The sequence below is a fragment of the Callospermophilus lateralis genome, chromosome 17 (genome assembly GCF_048772815.1).
Source record: "Callospermophilus lateralis isolate mCalLat2 chromosome 17, mCalLat2.hap1, whole genome shotgun sequence".
In the NCBI taxonomy this organism is placed as follows: Eukaryota; Metazoa; Chordata; class Mammalia; order Rodentia; family Sciuridae; genus Callospermophilus; species Callospermophilus lateralis.
This window is the reverse complement of record NC_135321.1, coordinates 53,819,277-53,841,559: the sequence shown is the minus strand read 5'-3', so window position 1 is coordinate 53,841,559 and position 22,283 is coordinate 53,819,277. Positions and strand designations below refer to the sequence as shown.

General features: G+C 38.9%; 1 protein-coding gene across 1 annotated transcript in view; it reads left to right on the top strand.

Annotated features, from left to right (window-relative positions):
• The window catches only part of L3mbtl4 (L3MBTL histone methyl-lysine binding protein 4), a 323,948-nt gene that overhangs the window by 161,058 nt on the left and 140,607 nt on the right, over positions 1-22,283 (top strand). The window contains exon 12 of the mRNA XM_077105612.1: positions 1,606-1,708. Coding sequence (XP_076961727.1) covers positions 1,606-1,708 — 103 coding nt within the window. The remainder of the gene's footprint in view (positions 1-1,605; positions 1,709-22,283) is intronic.

Below are 22,283 nucleotides of genomic sequence, written 5' to 3'. Positions count from 1 at the left end.
GTTTTCTCAGTTTGCAGCAAGCAAACTGCCAATGGGAGGTGGTTAGTGGGAGATTTGGAGATTAGTGTATTTTAAACAACTAATCAGTACTATGTGCAATTTTTTCCCAGGAAAACTGTACAAAACACAGGGTTCAGTTGATCCATTACAATTGACTCCCCCTAACACAGCCAGGTGTGATTAAAAAGTCAGAGGGGCAGAGGAATTTAAATTCTTTGCAATAGAGAGTCAAAGAATGGTTGATAGAATTTAAATTAGAAGAGAATAGAAGGGAAATTAGTGCCCTGGAAATTCCATCCATGTTAAAAACATCATCAGAGTTTGGGCATGTGAGTAGCAGTGTAGAAGGACCTAACTTGTAATGAGATGGGGTACTGGTTCAGAAAGTTTAGAAACAGGGATATTTGGGGTGATGACAGGACTCAGATCATGTTATTTGTGTGTGTGACCTAATGGATTCAGAGAGAGACCGCTGGAGATGAGCAGGTTCGTGATGGGGTGACGTGGTGGACGGGACTCCTGTGAGGCTGATGAGCTCACCTGAGCTGAAGTTTGAAGAGGGGGCAGAGTAGGAACAAGGTAACATGGTGCCAGAGTCTTGCCTGAGTGGCTGGGGTGACCCAAACAGACGGATGAGAGGAGAAGCAGATGGTGGAGTCCTTATCACAGCCTTGGAAGAACAGGAGTCTTAGAAGTGAGGTTCAGGAGAGGCACTGGATGGAAAAGAGCATACTTTTTGAAGAAAATGAAGGGTTTTCTTGAAGAAGACTGTAGCTGCAGTGAGCCAACAGCCGGATGAGAGTAGAGCTGGGAGATGGAGAAAATAAGTCAACAAGGAAACAGTTTGTTGAGGAGGAAGGGAGGAATGGGGTTGTCAGGCCTAGAAGATAAGGGGTGGAACATTTCAAAAGTTGATATTGGGGTGTGTGTGTGTGTGTGAGTGTGTGTGTGTGTATGTGTGTGTGTTTGAGGATGGGGGAAGAGTGAGGAAAATCATATCATTGAACAGGGCTTGGGGGTTTTTAATCCTATTAACCTTTAGGGCCTGATGGCCTCTTGAGATTGTCAGAATTCGTCTCTGGCCTGGAGTGGTGGAGAACAGTGCTATTGTGTAGGGTAGTGTAGAGAAGTGTGGCTTGGGCTGGGGGTGCAGTGTGATGTCAGTCCTTTCTCAGTGGAGCTTTGACTGCCACTTGGGTTAGGCCTTGGTCTTGAGTCAGCTGCCCATGGCCAGTTTGCCTGTGGGCTGTCATGGGTTCCCATCTCAGCTTGTGGCTATATTCCCTTTGCTGTAATTAATATCTATATCTATATAATTAATATCTGAAAGAATAAGTGAATGTCCTCACATCCATTTGTTTCAATTTCTTCAAAACTGATTCATTTTCTCCTTTAATATTAATTGTGTTGTGAGTATTATTTATTATACCATGGTGTTTTCTGCTAAATCAATTTATAAAATATCAAGTACTCAATAAGTGGAGGTTTTTTTGCTGATAGTTTGTTTTTAATTTGTAAAGTGTCAATTAACATCATGTACATATTTTAGTCTCTCCAGTTCTTTAATGAGGGTGTTTTTAAGGTATGTTCTTTTACTTCCTGAAGGAGCAAATGATGTGAAAATCCTTCCAGGTCAAGCTATTTGTCCTACACCTGGGTGCCGAGGAATAGGCCATATCCGTGGTCCACGTTATTCAGGACATCACAGGTAAAATTTTTTCTTACTTAAATTATTTTAGGGATGAATGAGAATATTATGCAGATTAGCTACTTCATGTAGCATCATAAATGAATCTCCTGAATGCAGCTTTCCCCATCCTATTCCCTTCTCTGTAACTAAGGCCTGTCTTTCCTGTTATCTGCCTTCTTATGCCCTTCTAGAGTCTTCTTGGACTCCTGGAGTATTTCCCAGATTTACATCACATCCCTGAATCTCTGCTCTCTGGGGGTTTTCCTAGTAACTGCATATCCTCCGATACACTCACCTCCCTACATCCCACCCCTGTTCTGAATCATCTCCATACCCCTTCTGAGACTAGTTTTCTTCCAGAGAATTCTAGAGTCTCTTATTTTTTCCCCTCATTTTCACCTTACCTCTGTTGCTTTTTCTCTCTTATTCACTTGGAGAAGAACTGATTCTGTGAAAGAATAGAAAGTAAGTGTGAAGTTTATGTCTATGTTAAATATTTTAATAGAACATGGAGCAGATGGTTCTTATGAGAGAAAATAAATACAGGTAAATACGAAAGTCTTTACTACTTCAATTGGTAAGATGATGCATAGACACATTATTCATATTGACGATCCAGTAACAGAATGGCTTTTCATCAGAATAGCCAAAATATCTGACAAGAAAAATTTAGAGGAGGAAAAGTTTACTTTGGGCTCACAGTTTCAGAAGACTCAGTCGATGGTCAGCCAACTCAGTCGCTCTGGGCCTGAGGTGAAGCAGAACATCTTGATGGTAGTGTGTGGCCAAAGAGTGCTGCCCAGGCTCATAGCAACCAAAAAGCAGAGAGGAAGCAGCCAGTGACAGATTTCAATGCCATATCCCTAGTGACCTACCACCTCCAGCCATGCCCACATGCCTACAGTTACCAACCAGTGGTGCATTCAAATTATTAAGCCATGAAATGGATTAATCTGCTTATGAGGTTATATCCCTAATCACTGCCTAAAAGCCCCACCTCTGAATCTTAACTACATTGGGGAATCATGCTTTCAAAACATGCGCTTTTGTGGAGATATTTCTAGATCCAAACCATAACCCATAATGGATAAACTAAAACCCAAAAGAATTGACATAAAATTAGTCCTGTACCCAAATTTATAAAAACAAGCATCCCAGATAAGTTTAAAGACAAAAGTATAACACGTGAAGCGTAAAACTTTTATTCAAATGAAAGAGATCTAAATGCAGTATGAGAAGTCCTTGCTTTATCAGGGGTTGCAATTCTGGAAAGCTATGATGTTAAAACTTTAGTCTCTCAGTCACAGTTTCTATTTTTCAAATGCTCAGCAGCCACATGTGGTTAGTGGCTACTGTATTGGGATGGCACAGATTTCCACCATTGCAGAGTTCTGTTAGGCATCCCTGAGAAAGTCTAGCACATTTCACCTTCTCTTTGTGGATTTCTGAATGACAGGTATTTCCAGGTGAAATAACTGGACATCTTAATGCCTCCTTCAACATGTGGGTCATTATTCTCAAAGTTAGCCGGACATAATTTTGCAGTTTTCCTGCTCCTTAGCACCCCCTGAGATTCCCTCTGGCAAAGCTGTCCTCCCTAGACAGCCCCTTCAGGCTGCCCCGCAGCTCACTAAGGCCTCTTTTCCACTTCATCAGAGCTGACTTGCCTCCCTCACTATTCTGTGATTCACCTTTCCTGACTGGATTCTGAACTGTGAACAGATTTCTAGTGGGCATGTTCTAACCTGTTCCAGCCTCTTCTCTGAACTCTTGCTCCTCTGTAGACATAATTAGAGCCTGGTTGATGTTCTTATTTCTGTCATCTCATTATCAATAGTATTGAGAGTATTTGACATGTTTTATCTAACAAATAGTCTCTAAAAGTTGGGCTTAGAACTATGAATAAACTAGAAGAACATAAAAATAATGAAGAGTTTAAAGAAAAGCATTGTATGAGGTTCAGAGGGGAAAAAAACGAAAAACCAAAGACATTGTGAGGAAGGAGGTGTGAGACACTACGCTAACGGAAGACCTCACAAATGCACAGAGCTGCTGGAGGAGATGCCTTATGACTGGGTGATGGCTCTTGTCCAGCCGAGATCTCAGTATGACAGAGCAGGGGTCATGTAAGTAAGAGCAGATTGTTCAAACCATAATGACTCCAGGGCTTCAGAAGTGAAAAATGAAAAGCAGTGAGTACCCTCAATTAGCTTCTCTTTAGATTAGAAAAGATGAATTCAAGAACTATATATTTTTCAGAATTGCATATATAAGATTTATAAGGAGTTTAAATCATGAGGTAAATAAATCCTAAGTTACCTATGAATGGAAATGCAAAATAGATTTTTATTCTATTTAAAACTATTTTGTATTCAAGGAATGGGGACAGGTTTCCTGGTGGAATTAGTGCAAACAACAAGGCAGTTATTGGAGAGCGGGGCACAGGTATTGGAGGTCAGCTGTAGTAAGCACTGAACATCTCTCCTCCTGCTTTAAGCATTTAATCAGCATCTTTAACCAACTTAATTTATGAACGTAACTATGTGTATGACCTCTTGTAATTAACTAGATAAAATTGTTTTGATATCATGTATTATCTCCAGGGTTCATTTTCATGTTATTTCTATAAATGGAGTCCAGATATTACCTGGCTCTAAAAGATTAAAAGTATTGTTCTTCAGCACTTGGTAGTGTCTGATGAGATATTTACACACACACACACACACACACACACACACACACACACACACACGTGACTGATAGAAAGCTTCTATCACCCAAGGTTATGATTATGTTTTGTTCCTGGGGGTCTAAGAGATGGTAAGTAATAGGTGAGGATTTTTTAATGTTGCTTCATCTTCCCGAATCCTAGATGTGGTGTGATGGTCATTTCTACTTTGAGTTTCCTGACAAATTTAAATGAATAGAACTTGCATATTCCAAAACAAACTTTTTTTTTCCTCCTGTCACAGACATGGACCTTTGCTATAGAGCCTTCCTTCACAGATTGCCTTATGTAGTTTCATCTCTACTATATATTTTTATATTTTAGAAAAGAAAAAGGAAAAATGGAAAGCCCCCCAGTATCACTGAAGTGTGTAGTTGGTTTCTGCTTCCAAAGCCTGGGGGTGGGTGAGCATGAAAGCAGGCCTTCACTTGAAGCCAAGTGGCTATTTCAGTCTCTTTTCTGTAAAATACTCCCAGTCCATAAAGTGCTTGCAAGTAGTGAGTGTTGTTTTACCATTTCATGTCCAAATTCCTGGTTCCCACTCAGCCTGCTGTTTTGAAAGGAAGTAAACAATCTCCTTAAAGTACGTTGTTGATGTCTTTTTTGTATGGCTAACAAGGGCAACACTAAAGAAAATTGGGAATAGTGTATCAATTTAATAAATCAGGTAGACCTGTGAGTACTTCTCAAATAAATTTCAGACACATTTATTTTAGTTTTCATTAAAATAAAGAAATAACCGCAATATTCAAGTCTGTCTGGAGTTCATGCAGAATCTACATAAACCATTATTTGAGAGAACTTGCATTTGTTCTTGTCTTTATGAAAATACAACTTTTGGCACTCAGTTATCACACAAATTACATTTTATTTGGATGAATTTATTGTGAATAAAAGGAGTAGGTATATTTGTTTACAAAGAAATATTCAAAGATGACAACAAGGTCCAGGATTAGACATGAAGTTGTTATTTCTAAATAAGTAAAATACAGACTCTGGAAGATTTTATCTATCTCTGTGTCATAAAGTATACAAAAGTAATTTACTTGTCACAGTGTGAGAGCCACTGGCCCCAGTGCGCATATGTGGGGGCAGGGCACATATTGCCAATGCATCTGTAAAGGAGCAGGTGCTGCCCAGAGATGGGGCATCCAATGAAGCAAAGATGACTTTGGGTGCTCTTTATCTAGCATAATTCAGCCTCTATTTGTAATTCTTGTGAATCATTTTGTTAGCTCAGATGGAGAAGTTGGAAATTATTTCAGATGTTTTTTTCTTTTTTATCTGTTCCTGTTTGTGAGACAGAAAGAGAAACTGTGTGTGTGTGTGTCTGTGTGTCTGTGTGTGTCTGTGTGTGTCTGTGTGTGTGTATTCATGTTCAAGGCTTTAGATTGGCCTGAGTTGGACGTCCAGGCCTGCCTCTTACTGTGTGATGTGGGGCAGTGGAAGATTGCCCCCTATTCTTAGAGTTTCCTCATCTCTGAATGGGAGCTTGTTGCAGTAAGAAATGTCAAGTTCTGTGAGATTACAACAGACCTAAATCTTTACTCACTAAATAATACAGTATCATGCTGCTCAAAATATGACAGCATAAAATATAGAGAAACAAAATAATAAAAGGAGGTTTAACACATCCATTACAAACAAGGGTTTATTAAATAGGCCAAAAAGACACACTGATGTACAGATTCTCAATAGCCTGCTAAAAGAAGACTGACTAAAAGTTATAGATCAAGCAAAATCAAAATAAATCTGCTTAAAAGCAATTTGTAAAACTTGAGTGTTAGGCTATAAACAACTCAGTAAATTCTCAAAATGAAAAGAGTTCTTACCCTTTCTCTGATCAAAATGCATTAAGAAAAAAAATGCTAAGAAAAAATCATATCACCTAGAATATATGGAAAAATATTCATAACCGTAGCTTCAATAATCATAGGCTCAAAAGAGAACCTAACTTTGTTTTTTTTTACTCTTTTTTTATTGGTTGTTCAAAACATTACAAAGCTCTTGACATATCATATTTCATACATTAGATTCAAGTGGGTCATGAACTCCCATTTTTACCCCAAATACAGATTGCAGAATCACATCGGTTACACATCCACGTTTTTACATATTGCCATCATAGCGACTGTTGTATTCTGCTACCTTTCCTATCCCCTACTATCCCCCCTCCCCTCCCCTCCCATCTTCCCTCTCTACCCCATCTACTGTAATTCAATTCTCTTTCTTGTTTTTTTTTCCCCTTTCCCCTCACAACCTCTTATATGTAATTTTGTATAACAATGAGGGTCTCCTTCCATTTCCATGCAATTTCCCTTCTTTCTCCCTTTCCCTCCCACCTCTCCTCTCTGTTTAATGTTAATCTTTTCCTCATGCTCTTCCTCCCTGCTCTGTTCTTAGTTGCTCTCCTTATATCAAAGAAGACATTTGGCATTTGTTTTTTAGGGATTGGCTAGCTTCACTTAGCATAATCTGCTCTAGTGCCATCCATTTCCCTGCGAATTCCATGATTTTGTCATTTCTTAGTGCTGCGTAGTACTCCATTGTGTATAAATGCCACATTTTTTTTTTATCCATTCATCTATTGAGGGGCATCTAGGTTGGTTCCACAGTCTAGCTATTGTGACTTATGCTGCTATGAACATCGATGTGGCAGTATCCCTGTAGTACGCTCTTTTAAGGTCTTCAGGGAATAGTCCGAGAAGGGCGATAGCTGGATCAAATGTTTCCATTCCCAGCTTTCCCAGGAATCTCCATACTGCTTTCCAAATTGGCCGCACCAATTTGCAGTGCCACCAACAATGTACAAGTGTACCCTTTTCCCCACATCCTCGCCAGCACTTGTTGTTGTTTGACTTTATAATGGCTGCAAGTCTTACTGGAGTGAGATGGTATCTTAGGGTGGTTTTGATTTGCATTTCTCTGACTGCTAGAGATGGTGAGCATTTTTTCATGTACTTGTTGATTGATTATATGTCCTCCTCTGAGAAGTGTCTGTTCAGGTCTTTGGCCCATTTGTTGATTGGGTTATTTGTTATCTTATTGTTTAATTTTTTGAGTTCTTTGTATACTCGATATTAGGGCTCTATCTGAAGTGTGAGGAGTAAAGATTTGTTCCCAGGATGTAGGCTCCCTATTTACTTCTCTTATTGTTTCTCTTGCTGAGAAAAAAAAAAAAAAAAAAAAAAACTTTTTAGTTTGAGTAAGTCCCATTTGTTTATTCTTGTTATTAACTCTTGTGCTATGGGTGTCCTATTAAGGAATTTGGAGCCCGACCCACAATATGTAGATCAGAGCCAACTTTTTCTTCTATCAGACACAGAGTCTCTGATTTGATATCAAGCTCTTTAATCCATTTTGAGTTAACTTTTGTGCATGGTGGGAGAAAGGGATTCAGTTTCATTTTGTTGCATATGGATTTCCAGTTTTCCCAGCACCATTTGTTGAAGATGCTATCCTTCCTCTATTGCATGCTTTTAGCCCCTTTATCAAATATAAGAAAGTTTTGATTTTGTGGATTGGTCTCTGTGTCCTCTATTCTGTACCATTGGTCCACCCGCCTGTTTTGGTACCAGTACCATGCTGTTTTTGTTACTATTGCTCTGTAGTACAGTTTGAAATCTGGTATCACTATACCTCCTGATTCACACTTCCTCCTTAGAATTGCTTTTGCTATTCTGGGTCTTTTATTTTTCCATATGAATTTCATGATTGCTTTCTCTATTTCTACAAGAAATGCCGTTGGGATTTTGATTGGCATTGCATTAAATCTATAGAGAACTTTTGGTAATATCGCCATTTTGATGATGTTAGTTCTGCCTATCCATGAACAGGGTATATTTTTCCATCTTCTAAGATCTTCTTCTATTTCTCTCTTTAGGGTTCTGTAGTTTTCATTGTATAAATCTTTCACCTCTTTTGTTAGGTTGATTCCCAAGTATTTTTTTTTTTTGAGGATATTGTGAATAGGGTGGTTGTCCTCATTTCCATTTCAGAAGATTTGTTGCTGGTATACAGGAATGCCTTTGATTTATGCGTGTTGATATTATATCCTGCCACTTTACTGAATTCATTTATTAGCTCTAGTAGTTTCTTTGTAGACCTTTTTGGGTCTGTTAGATATAGTATCATATCATCCGCAAATAGTGATAGTTCTTCTTTTCCTATTTTTATGCCTTTAATTTCTTTTGTCTAATTGCTCAGGGCAGTATTTCGAGAACTAAATTGAATAGAAGTGGTGAGAGTGGGCATCCCTGTTTTGTTCCAGATTTTAGAGGGAATGCCTTCAGTTTTTCTCCATTTAGAATGATGCTAGCCTGAGGCTTAGCATATAATAGCTTTTACAATGTTGAGGTAGTTCCTGTTATCCCTAGTTTTTCTAGTGTTTTGAACATAAAGGGATGCTGTACTTTGTCGAATGCTTTTTCTGCATCTATCGAGATGATCATATGGTTCTTATCTTTAAGTCTATTGATGTGGTGAATAGCATTTATTGATTTCCATATATTGAACCAGCCTTGCATCCCAGGGATGAATCCTACTTGATCATGGTGCACAATTTTTTTGATATGCTTTTGTATTCGATTCGCCAGGATTTTATTGAGAATTTTTGCATCTAGGTTCATTAGAGATATTGGTCTGTAGTTTTCTTTCTTTGAGGTGTCTTTGTCTGCTTTTGGAATCAGGGTGATGTTGGCCTCATAGAATGAATTTGGAAGAGCTCCCTCTTTTTCTGTTTCCTGAAATAACTTGAAAAGTATTGGTATTAATTCTTCTTTAAAGGTTTTGTAAAACTCTGCTGTATACCCATCCGGTCCAGGGCTTTTCTTGGTTGGTGGTCTTTTGATGGCTTCTTCTATTTCCTCCTTTGTTATTGGTCTGTTTAAATTGTGTGTATCTTCCTGACTCAATCTGGGCAAATCATATGACTTAAGAAATTTATCGATATCTTCACTATCTTCTATTTTATTGGAATATAGGGTTTCAAAATAATTTCTAATTATCTTCTGTATTTCTGTAGAGTCTGTTGTGATATTGCCTTTTTCATCCCTTATGTTAGTAATTTGAGTTCTCTCTCTTCTTCTCTTCATTAGCTTGGCTAAGGGTCTGTCGATCTTATTTATGAGAACCTAACTTTGAATCTCAGAAAATCTAGATGTAGTACAATGAGAACACTAAGGAGATAAATTATGGGGGCATTACTCTGTGTAGGTTTAGAAAAAAATTTACATTCCACTCATTTAAGACAAAATGGAAATATAATATTAAACTCAATAAGCTATAATAATTTTTTAAATGATTACAAAAATGCAGGGAATACCTAATTAAAAGATAAAATGAATGAATTGCAACACAGAGACATAAAAAAGGAAGTAAATTAGTAAGACCATCCAAGAGTTGGTCCTTTGAAAGAAAATGATAATACTACTACAATAGATAATAAACAGCACCAATTCAGTTTTAAAAATCAACAGAAAAACAAACAAACAAAACTGTCCTATATAGTCTATGCCTCTTGCTGAGATTTGGTGGGGACTCCCCTTATGGAAGGAATTGGAATCACAGCTCTTAGATTTCTCATTTGGTTGCTCTGAATTTACTTGTAATAGTTTCGTCTATTTCATTTGCCTTCCTTCCGATTGTGGCATTTGGGAAACCCTTGGGCTCCTCTTATGTTTCCCTCCACCATCTTAGAGGTTGCCTTTCTTCTGTAAAGCGAACATTTCCTCAGCTATCTTCCTGCCTGGGGTTGACTTTTAACAAACACCATTGGTTGCGTTACTGTGACCTAAGAGGACAGACTCCTCAATTCAACCTTTGGCTCCTTGCAGCCTTTGCTCTGGGCAGCCTCAGACTACTCTTGCTTAGTTCTCTCACCTCCAAAGCTCCTGTCATCAGGTGGTCCAGTCATCAATGGGGTGACCCTTCAGGAGCCCTCATTCCTCTGGCCTGCACTGGTTTCTCACTGAGGCAAGCTGCACAGCAGTCTTCCTGCCTTTTATCTCTTCTGGGGACTCCCTTTATTTCCTTCTCTTGGAGCCTCTATCAGAGGCTGGGATCTGAGCCTCTTGAATTCTGACAATTTTATTTCCTGGTTTACTTTCTCCTTTTCCTGGCTTTTGGGGATGGGATTTGTGAGAAGTAATTTTTTTGTATGTATAAAATATTGTTTCCTAGCCATAAAATTTAGTTGTGGGTATAGTTACAATTGGAATTTCTTTCCTTTTTTTTTTTTTTTTAACAATAATGAAGGCATCACTCCATGTTATTTTACCTTTTTGTTGTTGAGAAGTCCACAGTTATTCAGATTTCAACGCACCAGCAGGATTGTTCTCCCCTCTCATACCGACCACCCTACTCCCTCCCCCTCTGCAAGAATGACATCCTTCCAGAAACATGTAGGACTTTCTGTGAATCACGAACGTTCTGAAATGGTCCTCTCTTCATTCATTGCTTCAATCTAGAAATGTACATCTTTTATTTCTGGGAAACAGTCTCATAGTATTTCTTTGATAGCACTTTCTTTTTTGTTTGTATTCCTAGACACATGTTTGAAATTTTCTTGCATAGCTTTAAACTCCTTGTCTTTTGTTCTGGTATATGAAATGTTTCCTCAACTTTGTCTTCCAATCCTTCAATTGAAGTTTTTAATTATACTGTGAAAGTTTTATTATTCCTATTTTACAAATGCAAAAAGTGAGTCTTGCACAAAGTCTCTTCCCATCATTGCACAGCGTGTAACTGGTAGGGCTGATTTTAAACTCAGTGTCCTATAACTGCTTATCTGCTGCCTTTCCCCTTTCCCCAGATACATCTTCAGAACTGGAATGGTAGTTAGAATTATACCTCTCACTTGTAGATGAGGAAGATTTAAGGTCAGAAAGGGAAAATAATAGAAACTACCCACAACCTGCTGCACCTAGATGATTCCCTGTGAAGGAGACTACAGAAAGGATTCTTAGTTGAGGCAAAGCCAGCACAGAGTGATCTCCAGGATTCCTTTCGAATTGTAACTTTTTTATTCCCATCTCTAAAACACACACACACCTGGGGATAGGTGGAGGGGACTTGTCAAGACAACTGTAGTTGATAAACATAATTTGTCATCGAAAATAAAGAGTAAAAGCTGCTTGAATCCTACCTCCACTTTGGTTCACAGAGTTGTTAACGTGCTCCTTGTAAAATCTGAAACATCAATAAGATGTTACTTATGAATCAGAAATGTGGAATAAAAGCTTTAGTTATGAAAATATTAAGCTAGGTATGATGATTTTAATTATCCCTTTGTCTCAATTATTCTCATTTTGATGACTTAATAATAATAGCATCACACTCCAATTTCAGTTATTATATTTCAGGGCCTGCATATGTCAGATTTAATATTCATTTTCCTGTTTTTATGTGGAGCCAGATGGAAGAGGTGCATTGCCTATTTATAAGAACTAGCTATTATTACTGAATTTACTGAACTCCTTGAGTGATATCAGCAGTCAAGGTTGAGAGTGGCTTAGGATCATATTAATCTAAAGTAAATAATGCCAGAGCAGTAATCCAGAGTAAATACTATGTCATGCATCTGTAAATGATCATATTGCTTAATAAAATGGATACAATGGCATTGACCCCAGTTTTAATACATGCTGCAGAAGGTTCAAGTATGAATGGACAACAGATAATTCTGCATATAACAAATGGAGCTCTGAACCTAAGAAGGCCTTTTACAGAATGTTGTAAATATCAATTATGTAGTAAATTCCAAAATAAATTTAAAAATTCCATTCCCAGTTGCATGACCAACAGAAATGTGTGCATTCAGCTCACTAAAAGACATGTATTAGAATGTTCGTAGCAGCAATTTATGTAATAATCCTACCTGTGTCTACTCAAATGCCCAACTGTGCATGTTTGCACAGTGAGATTCTGTACAGCAATGACAATGAACAGACTAACCACACACATGAATGAGGTTCACAAATTGATTGCTGATTGAAACCAAATGAGTCCAATCTGAAATACTGGATGACTTCAATATAAGGTCTAAAAACAAGCAAAATTATTTATTGTATTAAATTCAGCTCTGTGGTTACCCTTGTACTTACCCCTCTATGACTGAAAGAGGGCCATGGAGGGGTTTGGGGGTAATGTTCCGCCTTCTCATCTGGAGCTTGTTATAGGAGTTTCTCACATTGGGAAAACAATTTATAATCTGCACTCTATATGTAAAGTGTATTTCAATAACAAAGTTTACCAGAAGTTTAAATTACCTCACAAATATCAGTATCTACAAGCTAACCTGCTGTGGCAGGCCTAGGGACAGCCTGCTAGGTTGGTTAGTAGGAGCCATGCTGGATGGCCAAATCTCTTGCCTCTCCATTACTCTCTCTGGACACTGCAGGAGAGACCCATTAATGTCCACATCCCAGGCCTTTGGGCTTGTCACCTCCTTCAGGAGGCAGGTGGCCAGCTTTAGGGCCTCCCTGGTGAAGGCCAAGGGTGTCACTGTTGAGTGAGGTTAGAAATGTGTCTGCCCTCATTAGAGTCTCAGCCCTCAGAGCTCAACTTATGTTTAATCTCCTTTGCATGTCTCTGTCAGGGATTAAGAATGAGCTAACAGAACAGATTAAAATGTCTCAATTTATCTGAGATAGGAATTAAGAGACCTTGCTTCTGGGCTTTGTGTTCTGAAGAACATTAGCCAGTTGTTGCCCTGTTTTTGTTTCTTTTATACTTAGCTTTTGGGTGGAGTAGAGAGATGATTTTCTTTCTATGAGACAACAGGTTTTCAGAGAGATGTTTCAGCTGTATCAAGAAAAACCTTTTCCTGGAATTAAGCCTGAGACAGATGCCTCCCACACTTGAGAGAGCCCTCGAGTCTTCTGGCAAATGATATTCCTTAGGCCAGACTTGTGTGCTATTTAAACCATATTATAAAATAGATAGAACCTGAGGAAGAATAAAATAGCATATACCACTGTTTTGAGTATTTCCTGAACAGTGATCCACACACTGTCAAGCCTAACACCCTGCCTCTTTCTCTCATCCCCTCCACCCACACGTTTATCTAAGAATTCTCTGCTGCTAATTCACAAACACTAAAAAAGCCTTTTTAGAAAGGACGAAGAGCCTGCTTTGCCAAGCAGCAGACTGACATTATATCCTGAGCTTGCAGAGAATCTGAGTTAGGTTGCACCCAGCGTTTCTGCTCCATCTGCACTTGGTCAGCCATTTGCATGGTTTCTTGTGAAAGGAGCTCCTGATAGTTGTCCACAGCTGTAAGTGCTAAGGATTTCAGCACAGTGTAGAATATCCAGCAGCAAGTGGCAAAACATTTGCCCCAGTGCTCTTCTTGCCTTCCTTGTGGGTGACTTCATATCATTATTATTGTTAGTAACTAGTGCAGATTTAGGAATAGGCTGGCTGTGTGCCTCATTGGCCAAGATGGAGATCAGCCTTGCAGAGGGGCTCATGGAAGGGAAGAATGCTGTTCTGCTAACAAAATCAGCTGCACCAGTTCATGAGAACATTCTGGATAAGTTGAAGAGTGTCATTGTACTTTGATGTAAACAATTGTGCCAAGTGATCTTCAATGATACATGCAAACAAATAGCACCTCAAGGAATAAAACACTTGCTGCTTACTACATCGGTCAATTCTGGTGTTACAGGTATTTAACAAAAGGTCACATAAGTACTTGGTCAGATGAAACTTCCATTTTGTATCTTAAGGGTTTCTTCTAAATAAACTAGCTTAGTAGGTACTTAAGAGAAAAACACTGTGAGAATGCATGACTTATTAAAAAAAAGTTAGATTTTTTACCTGTTTTATTTTTCTAAATTTTATTTTATTTTTTAAATACACAACAGCAGTGGAAAGCATTACATTTCTTATTATATGTATAGAGCACAGTTTTTCATATCTCTGTATATAAAGTATGTTCACGCCAATTTATGCCTTTATACATGTACTTTGTTGTTGTTTTTTGCATTACAATTCTTAATACACATATATACCACAATTTTTCATATCTCTGCTTGTATAGATATAGTATGTTGACACCCATTTCAAGTCGTCATACCTGTTCTTTGTATAATGATGTCCATCACATTAGATTTGCATTAATATCTTCAATAAATTAGACTGAAGTCTTCACCAGAATATCTCATCTGGAAATGACTTTTGTTCCTTCCACTGAACAAGCATTTATTGACTTTCTTTTATTCATCCTGTGTCATGCTAGGTATAAGATCTGTAGTCCTATTTCCAGAAGCTCAAGTCTGGAGATGGAAATGAATGGCCTGAGAAAGTTATGCTTAGGAATCAATGGGTGGTCACACAAGGCCTCTGGAGCCATTTAGGGGTTCTAGGGAAGTTTCCTAGAAGAGGTAAGATCTTCTGAGCCCTGAAGGATGATAACCCTTACGCAAAAGGGTAAGGAGGGATATTCCAGCAAAAGGGAGTGACTGAGACACAGAGACAGTTGATACTAGTGAGTGTTCATGGAGGTTGAGGGAGGAAGAGTGGCAGGGAAATTGTGGATATGACAGAAGCCCCTCCCACTGTATTTCCAAACCTTTCCAACCCTTTATGGGTGTGGACCTTCAAGACCTTTGAGTTTAGAGGTTGAGATCTTGGACTTAGCTTTTTGGTTGAGTTGCTGTCTGCCTGGCAGGTGCCTGTGCTGTGGTCAGCTGTGCCCTTCACCAGCACATCTGCTGCAGTAACTGTGCAGGTCAGCTCCCCTGTCTCATGTCATCAGCACAGACCGTACTTTGTTTCCATGAGTTTATTCAGCATTCTCTGCTAGTCCAGGATGTAGGCATTAAGAATATACCTTTTTAACAGTGCTTTTGTGGTTTTGTTCTTGATAATCCATTGTGAAAAAATTTTTAATGGCACTTCAAATATTAGGTTTCTATTGTATAACATGATTTTAACATCTGATGGTATATGTAGTTATCACAATCAACAGCAGTTATTATCTCCATCTTACAGATGAGGAAACTGAGGTGCAGAAGGGTAAGTTATCTTACTGGTTACTAGTATATAGCCAACTCAGAATTTGCATACATGTGATCCAACTTCACCAAGTCATCACTTGTCCCATTTCACCAAAAAGCGCCACTTTTCTCCCTGGCCATTAAACCAAGAATACTGATGGCTTCTGGAGGGAGTTATTCATCCAGATACTTGCTGTTGGCTTTGAATTGTGCTCTGTGACTTCAACTCCTTCTTCAGCACTCTCTGGGAAGTCTTTTAGTTTTCTCTACCAGAGCTGATCCATAAAGTGTCTTGTGTTCTTCTGATCTTTGTTCCACTGCCTCTTCTGCTCTCTTCCCCAGAGTAACCCCAGTTTCTACTTCATTGGAAAAATAACTATAATCCAATCAGGACTTCTTCCCTCTTGGCAGGGCAAAAAATAGTCCTTCCTCCTGTTTAATGCCAGTCTCTGAACCCCGTCCCTGCCCCTGTTATTTGGTTGTGTATAAATGGGTCTTTCTTTTGGACACTCTGTCAGTCCCTCTCTTCCTTCCTTTCTTCCTCTCTCCTCTCCCTCGACCACTTCCAGGAATCAAACCCAGGACCTTGCCTATGCTAAGCACAGACTTTACCACTGAGCTATACTCCCAGCCCTGGTCTTTTCCTTTCTATTGAAAACAAAGAGATAACAGAGGGTACACTGGGGATTTGGGGAAGGATGTAGTATTTTATTTTTTTATTATCATCATGGTTTCACAGTTATTGGTTTTAAAATTACATTTTAAACAGTATAGACATAATTTATGCCTGTTTTATGTGGGATATCCAACAACCACAATGAACTTAAACATGTTCACATTGCTTACATTTAAAAAACAAACAGAAACTATTTTCTAATTCAGATCCTCCTGCCCTTCATAACAGACATACTGATGGAATGTCCTCCTGTTCCTGCCTTGCTGACACCCAGCACTTCTTTGTGCTCTGGCCACAGTTCCCTGTCACAACTCTCATCAGATCACCTTGTACCTCCTTATCACCAAACCCTGGTGTCATTTTTACCTCCATATGCATCCTGTTTTTCTTTAGCATGGTTGGCCTTGCTTTCTCTCCAGTTTCACAGCCACTTTGCTTGTTCCTGGCCTCCCTTTCTTTGTTCTCCATGGTATCACTGGCTTCTTGCTTTTCTCTTTCTCCTTGGTCTTTCTTTGCTGCTCACCCCTCCTCTAAGATGCTGTCGCCCAGGGTCCTTCTAGGAGTTCCTATCTTGCTCACACCTCTGCAGAGGTCCTTCACCCTGATTCTGAGTGGGATTCCCAGGATAGCTCTGAACACACTGAGATCTCCCACAGTTCTGAACTCACTGACCTGGGGTAGGGTTCAAGTATCAACATGGCTTTTTAGTTCTCTAGGAGATTCTAATTGTGCACAGGGAGAAAAGTGCTCGTCTCCATGCTTACTCACAAACTCTCCTGGCATCATTTCACAGCCCCATACATCACCATGGCTACAGCTAAATGCTCATGGCTTCCAGGAGGTACATCTAACCCAGATCATTGTTGAATGGACTCCCATGTATCTACCTGCCCAGTGAGCACCCTTCATTGGATGATTTCTTGGCTTTTTGTGTTCAAAGCCAAATTCATCCCCCTACCAAAATTTCAGTGGTTGGTAGGATCATGTATCTAGTTACCCAATTTGTAAAGTGAGAAATCATTCTTAACCCATTTCTTCCTTTACCCGTGATTTTGAGTCAGTCACACAAGATTGGTAATAGGTCCTGCTTCCTAAATCATGTCCCATTTGTCTGTTTGTCTCCGTAATTACCCATGCTTTTGTTCATGTCCTTCCCACTCACTCAGTGCCTTCATTCTGGGCTAACAGATTGTCTTCCTCAGACTGGTCAGTCAGACAGGTCTTTTCCAAACCTGAATCGGGCTGTCTCACAGTCTATATCAAGCACCTCTCAGTGGCTTCCCATTCCTCCCCCAAACATTAAGATGCCTCCAAGGCCCATCTGCACTCCAGCTACATGGTACACTCTGGAATGGATTGAGTTCCATCTTGCTCACAGGCTTAGCCTAATTCTTCTACTGCTGGATGTCCTCTCGCCAGCCCCAACCCTCACACTCCTCTCCCATTATAACACAACCGGGACACCACTTCTTAGATTTCCTGGTTGCCCCTCCTCTGTGTTAAGTGTCCCCTCCTTTGGGCTCCTAAAGCATCGTATCCCCACCCCACTCCCAGTGCACCTGCAGCCTCCTCCAGGTATGTGTCGTCTTTCCCCAGCACGAGACAGTGCTCCAGGAGGCAGCTCTGTGGGTCGGTCCTCACTGACCTCCGCGTCCACATGAGTGCCTGGAGCACGTGTGATGGGAAGCATGAGGTCCGCTGTCACAAGTCTCAAGATACAGACTTAAGAATCATAAAAGAATAAATAATGGTAGATGGTTTCCCAGGTAAATCAAATGGCAAATATTTACCGAGCAAAAGTAGAGCACTTGCCTAACACGTGTGAGGCCCTGGGTTCGATCCTCAGTACCACATAAAAATAAATAGTTAAATAAAATAAAGGTATTGTGTCCATCTACAACTAAAAAAAAATTAAAGTGATACAGTTCTGTAAATGCAATTTTGTTTCATTGACATCCTTAACTATTTATTCTAGAAACATCGGTTGAAATCTTGCAGTGTCCAAGGCTTATGCCTTGGATAGAAACTACAAGAAGTGATAAAGGGAGTATTCAGACTCTTAAGGAGCTTGTTGTATAATAATGTTGAGAATATAATATGAATATATGAATACAGATGGTTTAATACAAAAGAGAAATGGTGAGTTATCTTAGACAGAGCACAGAGAAAAACACATAGGGTTCCAGTATTTCAGAGGGAGAGATTAATCGAAGGGGAAGTGGGTCATAGAAAGCATCCCAGAGGAAGTGATGTTCCCACTGTTCTGAGTCGAGTCAGTCAAATGTCAAATGCAGTTTAAAGAAGGCTGTCAGGGAAAGATTGATCCTTGGCAAGGGTAGCATTATCACCTTCATCTCAAATACGTATTTTGGATATTTATCATGTGTATGTGTGTATGTATATTTATGATATGTGTGCATTTTGTTCTCTACAGTATCCCAATGCCTAGAACAATTACTGGCATATAGTAGGTGCTCAATTAATATATTTGGAAGAAAGGAGGAAAGAAATTAGCACTAGAATTTGTTGTGTGTGTGTGTGTGTGTGTGTGTGTGTGTTGCTAGAGATTGAACCCAGGGTCTTGTGCATGCAAGGCAAGCAGTCTACCAACTGAGCTATACTCCCAGCCCTAGAATTTGTTCTTGATCTCCAAGTAGGTAGGCTATGGATATTGTAGAGGAGCTGACAGTACATTCCATAGGGAGCCCTCCATGCTTTGCTTAAGTATACACTGAAATAACTCAAAATACCTTTTCTCATCAGGCTTTCAATATTTAGTTTTTGGAAACATAATTATTACCATAAATTCTATTGTCTTTCAATTGCTCATTATTTGTAGGTAATATAAGGAAAAGCATCCTAGGAGTGGTTTAGTGGTCTTGAAACAGATGTATTGATGAATGTTTTTTCCCATTCCTTATTGTCTGTATTTATTAAATGAAGGAAGATGACACATCGAGGCTTCCCGGGAGCCTGTGAGAGCCACTGTCAAATCATTCTTTGTGGCTGATTCGGCATTTTCGGAGTAAAGTGTCACATAAATGCAAGTTTCTGCTTCTTGGTTTTCATTTACTTTCCACCCATCCCCACACACATCAGTCCAGTAACTACTGTCATAGTTTTACTTTGCTACAACAAAGCTTTATCAGGTTTGTGGTTTACACCACTTAGCATTTTAAAACTGTTTTGAATATGCTTTCTTTTTAAGTCTTTGTTGTCTTCTCCCAATGTCTGAAAACAAATGAAGCAATATTCTTTTCCATGAATGAATATGTTAGCCTTTAATACTAATCAGATAATACTCAGATGTGCACAAAATATTAGAACATAATTTCTTATTTCTCCCAAGACCTCCTGTCCATGTTCTTTTTTTTTTGTATCAGTATATTCAATTCTATAAAGTATGTTCTCATAATTTTGTTATTCCTGAAATTGCTTTTTGGGAAACACTGAGTGAAAGATGCAGTATATAAACAAATTGAATTAAATATGAAAGACAGATGATTTTGGCTCTGCTCTACTCCTGTGCTGGGGAGTTCACCAGGCACAGCTCATTAACACTAATGGGAAAATCCATCACTTACCATGTGCTTGCCCACACATCGCAAAGGCAATTCCTCCCCCAATTTGCTAGATAACTTGATTACTTTTAAATGCACTAAGATTGAAAAAGGAGTTATTTTATCAATCATGCATCTTAAAGATACCTCTTATTAGCTTAAATTTGAATTCTATTGAGGAGAGTCTTCTCTAAAAACCAATTTCTTTTTTCATAAAAATATCTACGACTTCTGAGACACTCAATTCTTCTTTAAAGTTCCAAATTATGAGTAGTACATACCTGTCATGTTTTAGATGTAACTTGTGCTTTTATTATAATTTAAATACTGCTCAAAAGTTCAGAAAAAGAATTGGTTTTTTTTTTCTCAATTTGATTCATAAATTTACATTATGTCGAGATTTCAAAATAGGGAAGTAGCAGTATCCCATGCATATCCAGAAGTCAGTTACTCAACAGTTCTCTCCATGGGGAACAAAATTGAGACCTACAAGTAAGCCAGAAACAGCTTTTTCACACCAAGAGACTGTGCATGATGCCTGTGTGCTGTCCTTACAGACTGTAGATCTGATGCCCTCCATGTAAATACAAAGACTCGATTGATGGCTTTCCTAGTTCAGGGAGTGCCATGCCAAGGCAGCAAAGGGAGAGATTTTTTTTGGAACATATACTCACTATAGAGAACAGGAAGGATTCCTAGTTATCAAGGAATTTAAGAATAGGATCAGTCCCCTTTTTAAAGATGTTAAAAAGTATATGTTACCACTTTAGAGACACAACAGAACTCTTCAACAAATGACAGGTTGTTATTTCAGTTATATACTGAGGAGAATGTGCAGGCATATGTGTATGTTCACAGTAGTTGAAAAATTTGGGTTTTAGCCTTGGTTAGCAAGTGGAAATCTCTACTGATTAATTTTTCATCTTCTCCAAATGAAAAATGTATTCAGGAAAAACAAATTTTGTTTGCTGTCTCTTATATATGGCCTCTTAAAAAGTTGAATGTACAGAAGCAGAGAGGTGAATGGTGTCTACATGAGGGTGGAGGGAGGGATGGGAAGATGTTGGTCCAAATGTATAAAATTCCACTTAGAGAAATAAGTTTAAGAGACCTACTGTACAACCAGGTGACTATATTTAATAATAATGTATTCTTGAAAATTGCGGAGAGTAGGTTTTAAATGTTCTCACTATAAAAAATATGTGAAGTAATGCATGTTAGTCCAAGTTAGCGATTCTACAGCATATATGTATTTCAAAACATCATGTTTAAATGATGTTTTTAGACATATCTGTTTTATTTGTCAATAAATAAACGAATAATGTGTTCAAGAAGAGATGAACAGATGCTCAGCAGTTCAAACTCTGGAGAGCCTGAGCAGAGGACCCCCCCTTTTCTCTTCTGTGTCTTTTCCATTTTCAGTTCACCTTATGATTCTCCTTCTTTGGTGACAACAAGGGGCCTATCTGCCATGGAACCCTATGCAAGTGATACCATGGGCTGAAGTGGATCTTAGCATAGCTGCTTTGCTATACATAAAGTTGGTCTGAGGACTATCCTGATTTGAAAAAAGTAATTGATTTTTGTAAAATACTAGGTCACTTTTATTAATAACAACAGCTTTATTTCACTATAATTCGTGTACCATGCAATTCACCTATTCTAAGTGTGCAATTCACCTATTTCAAGTGTACAATTCACTAGTTTTTAGTGAATTCATAGTTACACAACTGTTAGCACAATCATCAGCCCTAAAATAAACCATTGTTGATTTGCATTTTCCTCTGATTTTTATTTCTTCTTTTCATGACAACTTGTTTCTTTTTTTTTTTTTTCCCCTTTTCTACCTCTTTGGCTCCATTTTATTTTAAATTCTCTTCCTGATCCTCTTTTTCTCTGCTGGTTTCTCTTCTTAAGTTTCTTTCCTCAAAAATGGCAAACATGCTTTGGGTATGGCTACTACTCATTTTTGCTTAGGTAGAAAAGAGAGTGGAAAAGGAACTGTAGGCCAGTCTAGAAGAAGGGAGATGGAGGAGATAGAAGTAAGAAAATGAACCACTTACCCACATGGCTTACAGCAACTGGGAAGGGACATGAGCAATACAGAAAATGAGAAACCAAGAATGTACCAGCACTTTCCTCCTCTCCTCACTCTTTCCTTTTAAATTCTCCAGAGTAGTCACCACAGCAGACTAGTAATGCCCATATATTACTGTCATCAACCTTGTCCTCTCTGGAATGTGCATGCCTGCACATAACATATACACACAGACATACCACACCACAAATGTACACACATGGCACACACACACACACACACACACACACACACACATTTGAACACACATAAACCCATACATACATACATACATACCCAAAACACATACCCCATATCATGCTCATGTGTGCATGCATACACACCCACGGGAGAGAGAAAGACACAAAAGCAGACCACATTGTGTTTAAAAGCTATTTCATATAAATGTGGCAGATGACATTTCAGAAATAATCCTTACTGCAACATTTCTTTGCTCAGTTACCAGTAAATACACTTGGAACTGGGTGGGAGCCTGAGGTATTGAGGCCATAATAGAATCCCTGCCCTCCTCCCAGCCTATAAAGGCCCTTG